At 37.7% G+C, this 15,597-nt stretch overlaps 1 protein-coding gene across 2 annotated transcripts in view; it reads right to left on the bottom strand.

The window, feature by feature from the left end:
• Positions 1 to 15,597, bottom strand: part of Etl1 (SWI/SNF-related, matrix-associated actin-dependent regulator of chromatin, subfamily a, containing DEAD/H box 1) — a 171,544-nt gene that overhangs the window by 96,182 nt on the left and 59,765 nt on the right. For both annotated transcript variants that reach the window (XM_067120410.1, XM_067120419.1), the window contains one exon: positions 8,186 to 8,480. In XM_067120410.1, coding sequence (XP_066976511.1) covers positions 8,186 to 8,480 — 295 coding nt within the window. The remainder of the gene's footprint in view (positions 1 to 8,185; positions 8,481 to 15,597) is intronic.

Here is a 15,597-nt window from a genome sequence, read left to right on the forward strand (position 1 = left end):
GCAAGAAAGCCTTGCTCTGCTGAGTTAAAAACCAAGAAAACAGGATGCGCAACAAAGACCCCGAGAGCCCCCCAAAGAGCGGACCGAAAAGAATATTGAGAAGGGCAATGGAAGAAGGCTTAGAAGAAAAAGGGGGGAAAACGGGAAAAATTTCCGTAGCAGCCGAAGAGGCCATAGATTTCAAAGGAAATAGACTGGTTCTGTTCCCCCCGCCCCTGATAATCTTGATAGACATTATCAAAACAGAAAATTCTTTAAGACATGATCATGAATATTGGAAAAACTCGATTGCCAGAATTACCACCAACGCAAGACGAACGAAATTTTAAACCCCCCAAAGGAAAAGGAACCTTCGAAGAAGGAATATTCAAGGAAAAACAAAAATTCAGAACCAGATACATCAGAAACCAAATCTGAACGACCCTCCACAGATCTGGAAACCCTTGTTGCACAGAGCACGAAGCAGGAAATAAAACCAACGATTGATCTAAATGAGAGACCTAAACCCAAAGAAAACCACGCTCAACTACTTTCCTGAATACTTCCTAATTAGAATTCCTACCCTTCTGAGTGATTCCTAATTCTAAATCCACCTTAGAACTTACGCTTTTAGAGGGAAGGGGGAAAATCTGCTGCCAAAACTGCCTGCTCCGCGACGGGGGGGCCGGCAGATCCTACCTTTGAGGTTTGCGGTTCTCCATGACCCCCGGCACCCATTAGGGCTGGTTCTGGAACAGGCAGGGGGGCTGAAAGAGAACGATTAGTATCTACAACACTATTACTACTATCCTTATCTCTAGTTTCTGTTAATTTAGTCATAAAGCTAGAAAAATAGACTAGACACACTCAGCTAGTAACTTGTCCTCTAACTTTTTGAATAATTCTTCCATCTGATCTACCGACCAAGACTCGTTACCTATCTGACTGATACTACACTGCATCTTCCTACATAAAATACAAACAGAATGTCGATCGTGTTTGAGGGTACTCATCCTACACTTGCAGGACGTGTAGGGGCAATGAGCGTCAGCATCTCCAGCAGTAGAAGGCCGTGTCGTCGAAGATGTAAACGAAGTTGAAGTATCGGCGCTTGCAAACAGCGACGTCTTCTTGTTTGACTTAACCAAACGAGTCCAAAGTCAAAATCGGAAGATAAGTTCCAAATCCTATCAATAAAGTGTCCATCCAGGAGGAAATGCGTTGAAAACGTCCAAATCGTGATCTGTTGTCCAAATTCTTGAATGGGGGTTGGGCTAATGACCAAAAAGTTTGCCTGTGGGACACACCCACACAGCATGGCGAACAAAAAGCAATTGGGGATCTCGGCCTCACTCAGCCAGGACTTGCAGCAGTGTTGCCAATGGTACTTCAGGTAACTCATTTGACAAGATTTTCCTGTAAGCGTTGGTAATGCTGACAGTTTATTACCCACACTTAGTGGGTAAAAGCTATGGGGATGTAGTTCGGGCTGGTCAGTGACCAGGGCTAATTCAGGTGTTCAGGGAGTGTATTGCAATGTGTCATATTTTACGGTAAACTTAGAAAAATATTTAGATATTTCTGACAAGATCTCTCGTTCAGTGTGCAATGTAACAGATTACATACATATTGAATAGCAAATTTGATAATCAGTACTATTACTGAATTAACAAAATGTATACAATATGTTCACAATCTTGTTACACTGTTTATATAAACTGATATGATTTTTTTTACGAGCCTATTGAATTTTATTATTAGAATTACAATATTTACAACATTGCAGTTCTTTTTCTTTAGCTTCAATTACACTTCTATTTTCGAATCCTAGCAAAACCTCTTCTTCATCTTCAATTTTTTCTACATGACTATAATCTCATAAGTTAACCCATCCCTTGTCACCTGACTGAGTCTTCTACATTGTACGAATCAGCCCAAGATTTGCTTGATCTTTTTCCTGCTAGACTCAATATAGTTCACTCTTCTACTTGTCCTGTATTTTTGTTTATAGCTCTAACTCTATTTCCCTTTCTGAATTTGGGTATCTCTTCTATTAATTCATTGTCTATTACCTCACTTTCTTCTGTTACCTCATTTTCCCCTTCATCTTCCAGTGTTTCCTCTGCCAAATCTCTTTCTATTGTGTCTTCTATATCTGCATTCCTTCTCCAACCAATTATCATCTCCTTTCCTTCCTGCCCATCTATATTCCCTTCCTTTGATGCTTCAAAGTGTGTTTTGTCTATTTTAAGTATCTTCTCTTTTTCTGGTGATAGTCTTTGAATCCTAGTAACATGTATTCTTGCTACTTCTCTTAGAGAATCACCATGTTTAACCACTACTGTTTTACCTGATACTCCCACTATCTGAGCAGGTCTTCTCCATTCATTTTCATTTTCTCTCTTATAGATGACCTCATCTCCTACTACTGCTTCTTCAAATTTATGTTCTCTGACATTTTTGTTCAACGCAATTCTTATTTTTTATTACAAGACTCATTTCTGATAAACACTTCTCTGGCCTTATGCATTGCATTCAGTGTATCCCTTACTATACTACCCATCTTAATACTATGGACCAATCCACTTCCTCATCATCCTTCATCTTTCTTAAGCCTTCTTTGATTATGCCTACCATCTTTTCACACAATCCATTGCTCCATAGAGATTCAGATGCTCTGGCAAATACTTTAATATTCCATCTTTCTGCCACCCTCCTTACTTTTTCATTTTGAAATTCTCCCCCGCTGTCTGATAATATATTAGAAGATGCCCCAAATATAGCAACCCACCTGTCAAAAAGTGTCTTTGTAATAGTTTCTGGTTTCTTTTCTTTTATCCAAAAAGCCTGACAATACCTTGTTGCCATATCTACCATTACCAAGAACTTTCTCTCTTCTATCTCTCCATCCATTGCTACAATTTCATTAAATGTCTTACTCCAAGAAAATCCCACTACTGGTTTAGCTGGGCTTCTTTTATATCTTTTACATACCTCACAACTTGCGATTATGTCTGTCAGTAATTTTTTTATTTCCTCTTTTTCATTCTCTCTAAAACCATCACTCCACTGTGCTTCTTCTGTTAGCTTCCACATTTTATCTCCACTTCCGTGGCAATATTGTAGATGTAACTTCTCATCATTGCACCTTTAATTTCCCTTACACTCTTTCCCTTCCAACCCTCCAATAACAATTCTTCTACCTTCCTCCTCAAAATTGGTATTCTTAAATGGCCCTGCTTGTCTTCTCTTAACTTTACCTTCATTTCCCCTAATACAGTAATACTTCGATCTTACACGATTCGAGTTGCGCGAATTCACACACACACAAACTTTTCACTGGAACCTAACTAATGGGCATACGCAATTTTTTCACAGACACACGAAATTCTCGAGAAACCCTGCAGAAGTGGGTGTTTAATTTTTGAAGTAATTTACAAGTTTTCATGCTTTTATGTGTAAAATCTGTATGAAAAATGCATTTCATTCTTTTATGTGTAAAATCTGTATGAAAATGCATTTCATGCTTCTATGTGTAAAATCTGTATGAAAATGCATTTGATGTTTTAATGTGCAAAATCTCTATGAAAAATGCATTTCATGCTTTCATGTGTAAAATCTCTATGAAAAACGCATTTCATGCTCTCATGTGTACAATCTGTATCGAAAATGTATTATTTTTATTTTTGTACATGCATAAATATGATGCAAAGGTAATTTCAGCACATTCACTTAGTGTACTTTTACAAGATGTGATACCCATTTGCAAAGTTACTGCACTTTTCAAAGATGATACCCCTGCAGAAAATACTTGTTTGAAGTACATTTATAAGTTTTCATGCTTTTAACTGTACAAGTGATATGGAAAATTTGTATTTATATTTCTGTACATAAATATCATACAAGTATTATGTCCATTTGCAAAGTCTTTGTCACAAGGACTTTACATGACCTTGAGATGAGGTTGCTCAGTTGCACTCATTTGATAAAATGAATTCTTTAATGTAATATCAGAGATGTAACTAAGAGTTGTATAAGTGTCATTCTTTGAAAATTACTCTGTTCACCTCGGAGAAAAGTGCTGGTGCAATCTGTATGTGCATGTAATTACAGCACGTTCAGTTGGTGTACTTTTACAAGATGTGATACCCTGCATTTTTCAAAGATGATACCCCTGTAGAAAGTGTGTATAATTTTTAAGTTTTCGTGTTTTTAGGTGTAAAATCAGAATGGAAAATTTGTATTTATATATTTGCGCATAAATACGATACAAAAGCAGTACAGTTATTTTATTACAGTATCTCTCTCTCTCTCTCTCTCTCTCTCTCTCTCTCTCTCTCTCTCTCTCTCTCTCTCTCTCTCTCTCTCTCTCTCTCTCTCTCTCTCATTCGTAGTTAGTGCTCAAACATACGTTTACAACTTATTATTCTCTGTATGTCATTACCTGTACAGTATATAATTTTAAATTGATTGAATTTTACCTGTACTGTACTACCTTCTACGAACATTATGTACATGTTTTCGATGTTTTATGGAATTGTACTTTTGTTGACTGTGACGTTTTGCCTAGTGACGCAAAGAAAACGGCTTTTACTCTAAGTGACAAAGAAAATGGCATCCCATGAATTAGGGGTAACATTAGTATACGTACGCACCTACTGTAAATGCACTATTAAGAAACTGTGCAGTACTCAATTTTTATGTCAACCATTTACTGTATTCCTTTTTTAAGGGTAATAAGCTAAATTTTAAATAAAATTACACTAACTTTAGTTCATTTAAAAGTTAGCTTTTAAATGAGCATGATTAAGGTCATATTTAGTACTTAAACTCTGGAAATAAACATTTATTAGCCTTTTTAAAGACCATGCCAAACTTATGCGAAAATTCACCTTGCACGAGGGGCTCCGGAACCTAACCTCGCGTAATTTCGAGGTATGACTGTACTTCTATTTTAACACAATTCTCTTTTAAATTTATGGTCATCCCCATTTTACTCATGGTTTTCTTACCTATTAACCATGGTACATCACCCGGCAAAATTTCTGTCTTCAAATAAAACTTTTTGTTTTTCAGTATCACCAGTATTTCCATTACTCCTTTCAACTTTTATGATGACTCACCAAAATTAAATACTTTATTAAACTCTTTCTTAGTATCAGTCATTCTTCTCAACTCTTCCTGATTCAAACCCAAAACAATGCATACTAGCCAATTCCCCACACTGTTGACTTACATCCTGTGTCTAAAATTGCATCAACCTCTTCCCAAGATTCTTCCACTATTTTACTAACTTTTCCTATATAAATTTTTTCTTCTTCTTGTCCAGTTTCTGATTTCTTCTTATTTTGAAAATTCTGAGGACAATCTCTAGCCCAATGCCATTCTGATTTGCATATTGCACACAGTGTTACTTTCCCTTCTCTATTTGAAGGATTTCTTCCACCTCTATCTCGATTCACCTTTCCCCGATATCTTTGTTTTTCCACCCTTTCCCAAAATTTGCACAACCTTCTGATCCTAACCATTCCCCCTCCTCTTTATTCCCTAATCCCTCAAATATCCTTTTCATTATTTGTGACACTGTTTTACCTTCCAACTTTTCTTGACCACAAGCTGCTAATACCATTTGTTTTTGATTTTCTGTGAGATTCGCTTGTTCTAGTACATGAAAACCTTTTGCTTCCCCTTCAAGCATGCTTTTCCCTAACGCTCTACTACACTCTGACTCTGCCTTTTCATACCTAATTATAAAATCTCTCATCTTTTCACTAGATTCTCTTTCTATTTTAAAATAATTTTTCATTTTACTGTAATTTTCCATTAACATATCTTTTAGATACACTTCACCTAGTTTGGATAGGATTACCTTTGAACCCTCTTTATCCTTAAGTTCATCTCTATCTATTCCTTCAGTTACTTCTAAAGCTTTCCCTTTTAAGCTCATTCTTATCTCTATTCCCGGATATTTCACTTCTTCTCCACACACCACAAGCCAATCTTCGACTTGTCCTCTCCATCCTTTATAATTGCCCTGTGTCCCGCTAAATCTCGGACAGTCTCTTCTCCATTTCATCTCCCAAAGTTTACCATCAGATCCATCATTTCTAACCAACCACGCTCTGCTACCACTTGAAAATTTTCCTAACCTAACCCGTCCGAAAATGATTCTATTATGCGATCCACTCACCTGTTCATGTTGTTCTTCTGGTAATTCTTCTTTCACTATGCAATCCAGCTTACGACAACAAAAACCACAAAACAGACTTACAATCCAACTTTTATCGACCTAACCTTCAGAGAGCTCTCTCCCGACTGCCACCAACTTCAACATTCCCGCCTGCGTTTGTTTACATTTTTCTCCCCCCCCCCGCCATTTCCGTCCTATGACGTCACAACAAGAACATACTTTTTAAACATAAAGAATGCTTTGCTATAAAACGTCTTATACAATAAACACATGCTTTTTATACATTTTGTAATGCCCATACCATTTCACTAATGCAGAAAATAAAAATAAAATAATGACTAACTTGTAAAACTAACATTTAATCAATTTTATCATGTATCTCAAGTATCATGCGAGTTGGTTTTTTGAGAGACCAAATTATTTTGGACTAATCTCTTTTACTTCATCTCTTTATCCCATCTTCTAGTTAAATAAGGTAAAAAAGTAAAAGCAAATGATAAAAGTATTGTTAGTTACGTTATACTCGTTGAGTACATGAGTGCAGCCATAAACAACCGAACAAGAAACAACTGTTTTGCTAAGAACACGATCTAGGCCACAGCTAAGAACAACTGAATTGAATAACAACAACTGTTTTGCTTGCATTTCAACCATTGTATGATAGTAAACAATTACTGTAGTTATGTTACAAATGATGTTAAGTAGAATACGACTGATATATATTTTACATTATATCCTTGTTCGCTTTGGAGAAAAGATCAGCAAGGAAATATATTGCTAAATATTAGCTGCACATTGTAGCTAATGCTGAGAAAACAATGTTCAAGTGCTGATGACTATAAATTATTGTGCATCAGCAACATGGATGAAATTCCTAAACTTCAATATGCCATCAAACTCGACAGTAAATAACATTGGAGAAAAGTATTTTAATCAAAACTACTGGGCATGAAAGAACACATTTTACTGTTGTTTTAATGCGTATGGTAAATGGGACGAAACCTTCCCCCATGGTTATCTTTAAACAGAAATCGAATTTATGCAGAAACAAAAATTCCCAGAAGGTATCGCTGTCCATGTTCACGAAAACCTAAACAATGCAAATGGCGCATGATCGCTATGTTTGTATTTTATAATACAATTAGTAATATGCGAATACATACAATATTACAAGATACACTGAAGTAAAGCATAACTTGCTAAAAGATCCATGAAAAGATGCATATTCGTTATGTTTGTATTTTATAATACAATACTAATATGTGAATATTACCTATGCTAATTTTATATTTCATGTATGATGCGACCCCCTTAAAATTAGCTTCAAAATTAGGTCTTCAAAAGTCGCATGATATGCGAGTATATACAGTATTCTGAATTTCTAAGGATACAGTAAGTAAAACAGCATTTGTAATATCATCTTTACATAAACAATATTTCATAACATACCTGTTGTTGCAAAAGCTAGCCTATACACAGATGGTTTCATAATTTAGCTGTCGTCTTATACTACAGATATGAGATAAATTCATGATAATTTGACATAATTTTGTACCTTGTCTTATCTAAAGGTCATCTTATACACGAAAATATACGCTAATTTAGAAAATGAAGTGCGAGTTTCTAATGCTAGAAATAATACACACAAAATGTCTGAGTGAGCAGGAAAAGCACCACACAAGCCATTCCGGGTCAGTTACCCTGGCAACAAAGGAATCTGTTAAATACCAAATCCAATTGTTTTTATGGTTTCCTAGGTCAAAGGACCTTTCTAAAAAGTAAAAAATCTGTTAAGACAGTCTGATAAATTGAGGCTTATACCATGTGAGATCTCTCTATTTTGCTCATTCTACTGCAGTAAAACAGCATAATCATCATATAGTACAATTTTTAAACATTAAAATACCCCAAACAGACAGGTTCTCTGAACAAATGATAAAATTCTGATAACAAGGACAATTCACAAATTACATCAAACAAAACTTTCAATGTGTAACAAGAGATAAAAGGAAATACCTTTAAGTATTGCTTTCTGTGCCCTCAACTTCTCTCTCTGGGCTGCTCTTTCTGCTGACTCCATTTGTTTTACAGCTTCCCTCTGTTTCTTAAGCTCTTCTTTCTTCTCTGTGACTTCACGTTTCCTCATCGTTTTCTCTTCCTTCTTACGTTCAGCAATCTCTCTCTTTCTTGCTAGCATTTCCTCCAAATTCTTTATTTTGTTCTGATTCTTTCTTTGTGTATTAAGTTTGCCCAAATATAACATTGTTTCCTTAACCTCCCAGTTATGATCCTTAAAGGCATCCATTGCTTCCTGGAAGTTATAAAGATAATTGCTATGGCAATATATTTACAATAAACAAAAATAAATAATACTACTATACAGAGAAGTTTCATTCAAATTATTTTTAGGCTTCATCCTAATTTACAGATCTCCCTAAACTATAAAAAATTTTTTTGTGTAATTTGTATTTTTCAGAGGTATACATAGCAAAACATTTTACATTAATAGTATCTTTCAGTGCAAGCTGGAACGGTTGTTGAATCTTGATAACATGGTAGCTAACTGGTGGAGATTAGGGGGTGAGAGGGGATATACCTCACTCACCCAACCTTGCCACTCATTTCTTTCTTTTGCTGCAGAGACAAAGCGGGTCAGCAGAGGTGGATACACCTATATAATAGACTCTGGTTTGTATATGAAGGAAAAATACAGGTTACTTTTAAAAGTTTATTTGTTCCTACAGGGATACAACCATCGCCTTCCATATTAGGAGACTTAACCCTTATGAGGAGGGAGTAGTCTCTGCCTGTGCCTGGAGTTGGATTTATCAAGAAATGTCATGCTTCTGGTTGAGCATGCAAGCAGGGGATGTCATGACTCCTTAACCAGTCTAGTGATTTGGTTGACCAGAGCAGTAAAGCTATGGACCTGAGTATCCAAAACACAAAGGAACTTGAGTAACAATCTTGGAGAACCATGAAATCCGTCATAGAAGTTGACAAAACAGTAGGCAGGTTATTTTGGCAATTACTAAGTAATGAGTTCATAAAAAAGCTCTATCATGACTTACGTACTCAGATGAGACATGAAGTGCCAATAGACTCAGATGAGACATGAAGTGCCAATAGAGACTTAATAGACGATACAACTTAATGAGCAGCCCCCACAGGTCCCACAAAGAAAGTATCCAAGGACTCATGGCAACATCCCTCAGGCAGAGGAAGTTAATGGTAGTCTGGCTATACCAGACCCCATCCCTCATTTCCTAAACCACCAAGAAGTTCTGAATGGCAAGAGATGGGCCCATGCCCCTGACTTTGCATGCCCTCGAGCAAGAGGGGAGGCTAGCCTCCTCTGGAGAGGAATTATAAGGCAGCTTAATGACCTCATGAAGCCTGAAAGAAAGGGTGTTCTTACAGGTAGGCAGCAGCAAGTTGCTGTTAATGAGATCTTTAGTGACCAAGACCTATTGTGTCCAGAGTTCCACAGGATAGTGTTCTTGGTCCACTGCTATTTTTGGTGTATACAAGCGATACAGTTGTTGATCTGAAAAAAAGACTGCTCAGTATGCTGACAATGGAACACTTGTGGATGTAGTTAAGTCTCCACTTATGAGACATGAAGCTGCCCTCAGCTTCAATCAGGACATGGACCGGATCAGTGAATGGTGTAGTTGATGGGGTATGAGGCTGGACTGCAGTAAAATGAAAACACTATTGATTTGCAGATCTCATACAGATTTTCCACCCCATCCTGTCCTCAGGTGGATGGGACTATGCTAAATGAGTCTGAAGCTTTAACCCTCTCACGCTTACGGGGGTTCCTATAGCGCTACCCGGTACGTGACTTATGCCGTGGAGGGAAAAGTGGGGCTCGCACGGAAAAGTTTCTTTATAAAAGTCGATACATCCAAAGTATAACTGATATGGGCTTCTGGTTTGTTTTATAATGTCAGCAAATGACTGAATTTTTTCATAGAGCAATCAGAAAATCTTTGCAAGGCTTAGAAATATTAAAAAAAGATGTGATGAACGTGAAATTTATAAGGAAAATCGTAGATATTTTTTTGAAATCATGAAAAATATAATAATTAGGTTTGGGGAGTTTATTTTATATCTAAATTGTGTGCAAATGTTTGAACTTTCATGTGGAAGCAACCATTTTGCTATAAATGTGTTTGCTAATAGCTGTTACCAATTAAAAAATGTTAATTTTTGAGAGAGCGCAATTTTCAGATTTTCCAACCTACTTATGTTGATGTTTCGTATCGTACCTAAGGAATAAAGACATTAAAAAAATAAAGGTGGCATTAGAAACCTGAATAAACTTCCTATAAAATGCGCAAAAGAAAGATATATGTATTATTAGAATAAAATTGAGCAACTGTCATTAGATTATGGACAATCTTTTTTTTTTTCTAAGAAAATATTCAGCAACGATTATTATATAGAAACGTTGATATTTTTACATTTTGCTGTTCAGCACGATAAAGTACAAAGAATGGCCGTTTAAATGATACATAATACATGCACACTGAAGTTATTTACAGATGCACGAACAGGCGTACAAAAAATGATCTACGCATGCATAAATTCCAGCTGAACTACATTTTTCATAATTACCAGGTAATAAATAATGCTAGAAAAAAGTGAAAACTGTGATGGAAAGCTGAATAAATTTCCTATATATATATTACCTAAAATCAATAGGTGTTCCCAGTAAATAATTTGGGCAATTGAAGCTCAAAGATGTAAGTTTTTTTTTTTCACGTTAAGACAAGTGTTCACTAAAGATTTTTACAGTACTGTATATAGAAACGTTGATATTTTTACATTTTGCCGTTCAGCAAGATAAAGTACAAAGAATGGCTGTTCGAATGATATATAATACATGCACATTGAAGTTATTTACAGATGCACAAACAGGCGTACAATAAATTATTCACATACTCGTAAACCCTAGGCCGAACTACGCGGCTCGACTGGGTTCTTGAGTGCTCATATTTACGCTTACATTTTTCGTAATTACTCGTTAATGAATAACACTAAGAAAAAAGTGAAAATTGCAATGGAAAGCTGAATAAATTTTTCTAAAAAAGCCCACGTAAAAGCAATAAGTGTTCCCAATAAAAATGGAGCAATTGAAGCAGAAAGACGGAAATGTTGTTGAAAGACAGAAATATATGTAAAAAAAGTAAATTCTTCACTAATTACCACATCGAAAAACACTTTAAATATTATTCAAAATACTCAACAATCACTTGCAAACACTTTTATAACAATAACAAAAGTGAAAGAACTTCACAAAAGCAGATAAATGATGACAAAGCAAAAAATGTGAGAGCGCTAAAAAGACGGCTGAACTCAGTCAAAACAGGAGGATAAGTGCTTGGGTTGGGGGAGGACTGCGGCGCATACACGACACCTATCGGTTTCCTGTTTACGTTTCCTTGTAGGTCCAAGATCTGCCCATGCAATGGCACAGACCTCGTTTTCTTCGGACGACTCGTTTTTTTTTGGTGAACTTCCCCCAAAAATAACTCATGGATGATGCAGAAATCGCGTCATCAGAGCACTTACGGCAAAAAATTTATGGACACTGTTTCGTGTCATCGGATCACCAGGGGTTAACTAGTCTAGGTGTAACTTATGATTCACTTCTTACTTTTGAGAAACATCTAATGAAAATTTCAGCAAATGTCGCACAAAAGTTTAGTACAGTAAACCCCCTGTATTCACGGGGAATGCGCACCATACCCCCCGGCCCCCCCGCGAATAACTAAAATCCATGAATACTTAAAACCCCTCTAAAAACATTTAGAACTGTCTATTTTGATAGTTAAAACATAAAAAAACCCTCTAAAAATGCTTATACCTGAGTATTTTAATAGTTTTATCACAAAAAGTGCATTTAGTCATGAAAATGATATGAAAATACAGTAATTAGTGAATATCTGTCAGTGAAAAATACCGCAAATGGGTGGATTTTCCGCGAATAATGTGTATATATATATCCCACAGAGAAATCCGCAAATAGGTGAGTCCAAGAATCATGAGAACGCGAATACTGGGGTTTACTGTATTGTTCGTAAGGCCTCAAATACAGGCAGTCCCCAGTTATCAGCTATCCGGTTTTATGGCACTTGTCTAGCAATGATGATAACTGAATTTTCAGAGCTGATCTCTGCTTATCAGCACCGATCTCCAGTTATCGGCGCCAATATCCGGTCATTGGCGCCGATAAGCGGGTTTTTAGTGCTGCTATCGCCAATTTTCAGTTATCAGAGATTTTAGGTTATTGTCACACTGCCGGGAACGGAACCCCCACTGATATTTATAATGGTTTTAGGTCATCTGTGCTTCCTCTACTAGAATACTGTTCTCCAGTGTGGATGTCTGCATCTGCCAGAGGTTTATCTCTTTTAGATTGGTTCGTGGTGGTAGGTTTCTGTTTCCTAATATAAGCAGTTATGACTTGAACCATCAATGGATGGTCTCTTGTTTGTCACTTTTTCATGAGTTGTATTTTAATAGGGATCTTTCACATTAACAATTGATCCCTGATCCCCTTTTTCCAGCCAAGAGCAACCAGATTTGCTAAACAGCAGCGCCAATATCCAGTAAATGTGCCTCACTGTCGAACTTCTCAGTTCCAGAGGTCCTTTTTAATCATACCATTGGACTGTGGAACAGTCTCCTTGAGGATGTTGTGCAACTGGAACTTCAAAAATTCAAGCAAAGATGCAATGCATTACTACCCTAATACTACTCTCCTTGCATTTTAATACAATTAATCTATTTGTTAATTTATTTTTTTCTTTTTAATAAGTGAGCTCTCTTCTTTTTGTATTTCCCTTTACTTGCTAATGAACACCATATTCTTTGGAAGCCTGAATTTCAAGTCCATGGCCCCTGTGGGATTGTTCCATATGAATAAGGTTCATCTTCCGAGTATTATTAATAATAAAATACATGTAATAATGAAAAGTCCCCTACATTTCGGCCACAAGGACTGGGTTCTTCCAGATAGTATAGCAGCAACTCATCCAGGTCTTCACTAATGATGTCTTGGAGGGAAATGATCAAGAAACTTCTCTAATCTGGGACCAACAAAAGACAGAGAGAGCCCAACCTTCCAAGTACTGAACAAGGGAGGACATGCCATGAAACTCCCCAATTCTCTCCACCAGACTAAAGCCAAGAAAAAAACAATCTTCAGTCTTAGGTCTCTGTTAAAGGAACTTGACAGAGGCTCGAAAGGAGGCCTCAAAATATTCCATAACACTAATGACGCATCGCACTCTGGGAAACAGAACTCTCGAGGGGGGGCAAGACTGTTCAAATTTTCTCAAAAGCATGGATAACTCCACTTAGGTGGAGAGATCCATTCCCTTCACTTTCAAAACCTGAGGTAAGACAGAGCAATTACTCTGATCAAAGAGCCTCCTTTTACGACACCAACTGCAAAAAATAGCCCACTTTCCTTGGTACAAGTTCGCAAAGGAATGTGAGGCACCCTGACATCTCTCTCTCTGAGCTGTGAGAATAGCCTCTCTTTTGCAGGATATGGCTGATGACCTCCATGCAGGAAGGCAGAGTCCAAATTGCCTGATGGTACTCGCAAACATGAGGTTGACAAAGGACAGTGGGCCACAGGAGCAACCCTGTCAGCTTCTCGACCAAGAGTGTCAACAGATCTGCATACCACTCGGCGTGTGGTCAACATGGAGCCATCAGTCACACAAAGACCCAAAGTTACAAACATACTATTGATAATCCTGTGAAGGGAGGGATGCATACACATCCAGTGTCCCACGATGTCTTAATGAATCCTCCATTATTACCATGGGTCTCAGACTGGGAACAGAAGACACGAAGTTTTCTGATCAATCTGGTTACAAAACAGACTACTCATGGGGAAACCCCAAATCTCAAACACTCTCTCTACTACTCATAGATGTAGGAACTATTCCATCCCCAAAACCCAACCTTGACAACTTTCATCAGAGCTGATCTGCCAGAATATTCCACCTGCTTGGAATATTTCTGGCTGACAATTTGACTTGAAGAGCCACAAACACACGCATCTGCAACACCAACTGGCACAGAGTTCAGTACACTATCCCTTATTTGAATGCTTGGAATGCAAACCAAGCCACTTGTAACTCCACGACACTGATGTGCAGATGAGGTGTGTCCTTCCACAAGCCTGAAACACACACTCCTCTCATGATGGCACCCTAATCATTCACCAAGCTGTCGATAGACAGTAGAATTTCTGGGGGGAGCTTAAAGGAACTCCTTCACGTGGTTTCTTCTGTCTAGCCACTACAAGAGGTCCTCCCTTACTTCCCAAATTAGAAATACAAGTTGATAAGGGGGGTCTTGGAAAATGGACTAGCGTTGCTTCATTTGCCATTGAAGTAACTGAAGGTGACTCAGCCTGTGAGATACAAACTTTTCCAACAATGACAAATGAAACAGGACAATCTTCCACAACCAAGCTGTTTTTTTCCTGTCAGGACAGGAAATGAGTTGCTACCTACCTGAGACTGCTTAGACAAGTGTCCACTGGACACATGTCCTCATATAATACATGCTGTTTGGTAATATTGGACTTCTGCTATTTGATTACAATTCCTAAATTGCGTAAAAAACCTAGCAGATGATCTCTGTCCCAAAGGAGCATTCCCTGAAAGATGAAGGGATAACTAATCATCTACAGTAGGTATTGCATGAGACAACTACCCTTCAAATGGGCACAAGCTGAGACCAAGGGTAAACACCTGAGATGATGTTGCCAGTCTGAAGCACAAGACCTTGAACTGGAAAACTATTTTGTTGCAGAAAAAGCAGAGGTAATTCCATGAGTCCTGATGAATGGTATTGAAAAATATGCATCCTGTAGGTTCATTAAAAGGAAGTGGTTGCCCTCTCTGATGAAAACTAATATCGAAAATGGAGTTTCCATATTTGTTCAAAGCCTAGATGGTGATCACCAGTCTCCAATTGCCAGATGTCTTCTTTACATAAGAGGTGGCAGTAAAACAGTGGAAACTGGCAATCTATGACTAGCATGGCACCTTTCTGTGCCATCACTCTACCTCTGCCAATGAGGACCATGATTCCCATGAATCTGAAGTGAGATGGAAATGGTATCAGCCTTGAATGGCAGTCTGTATCTGTCCCCAAGGACTGATACAACCCATAGCTCTGGCTCTGCCCCCAGTTGTTGCCACTTTGCCAAATGGCATGACAGGCAACCCCCTACCTATGGCAGCAGAGGAAGGGATTGTCACTCTCAGTAACAATCTCCCTTTTTCTTACCTTTTCCTCCGTTCCAGGAAAGACCTGGGGAACAGGAGCAAAAGGGAAGACTCAACCTTTTTTGGAAGAAGCAGAGTACAGGGTGCTGGGCTTCTGGTCTG

Source organism: Macrobrachium rosenbergii, chromosome 2 (assembly GCF_040412425.1).
Source record: "Macrobrachium rosenbergii isolate ZJJX-2024 chromosome 2, ASM4041242v1, whole genome shotgun sequence".
NCBI classification, from domain to species: Eukaryota; Metazoa; Arthropoda; class Malacostraca; order Decapoda; family Palaemonidae; genus Macrobrachium; species Macrobrachium rosenbergii.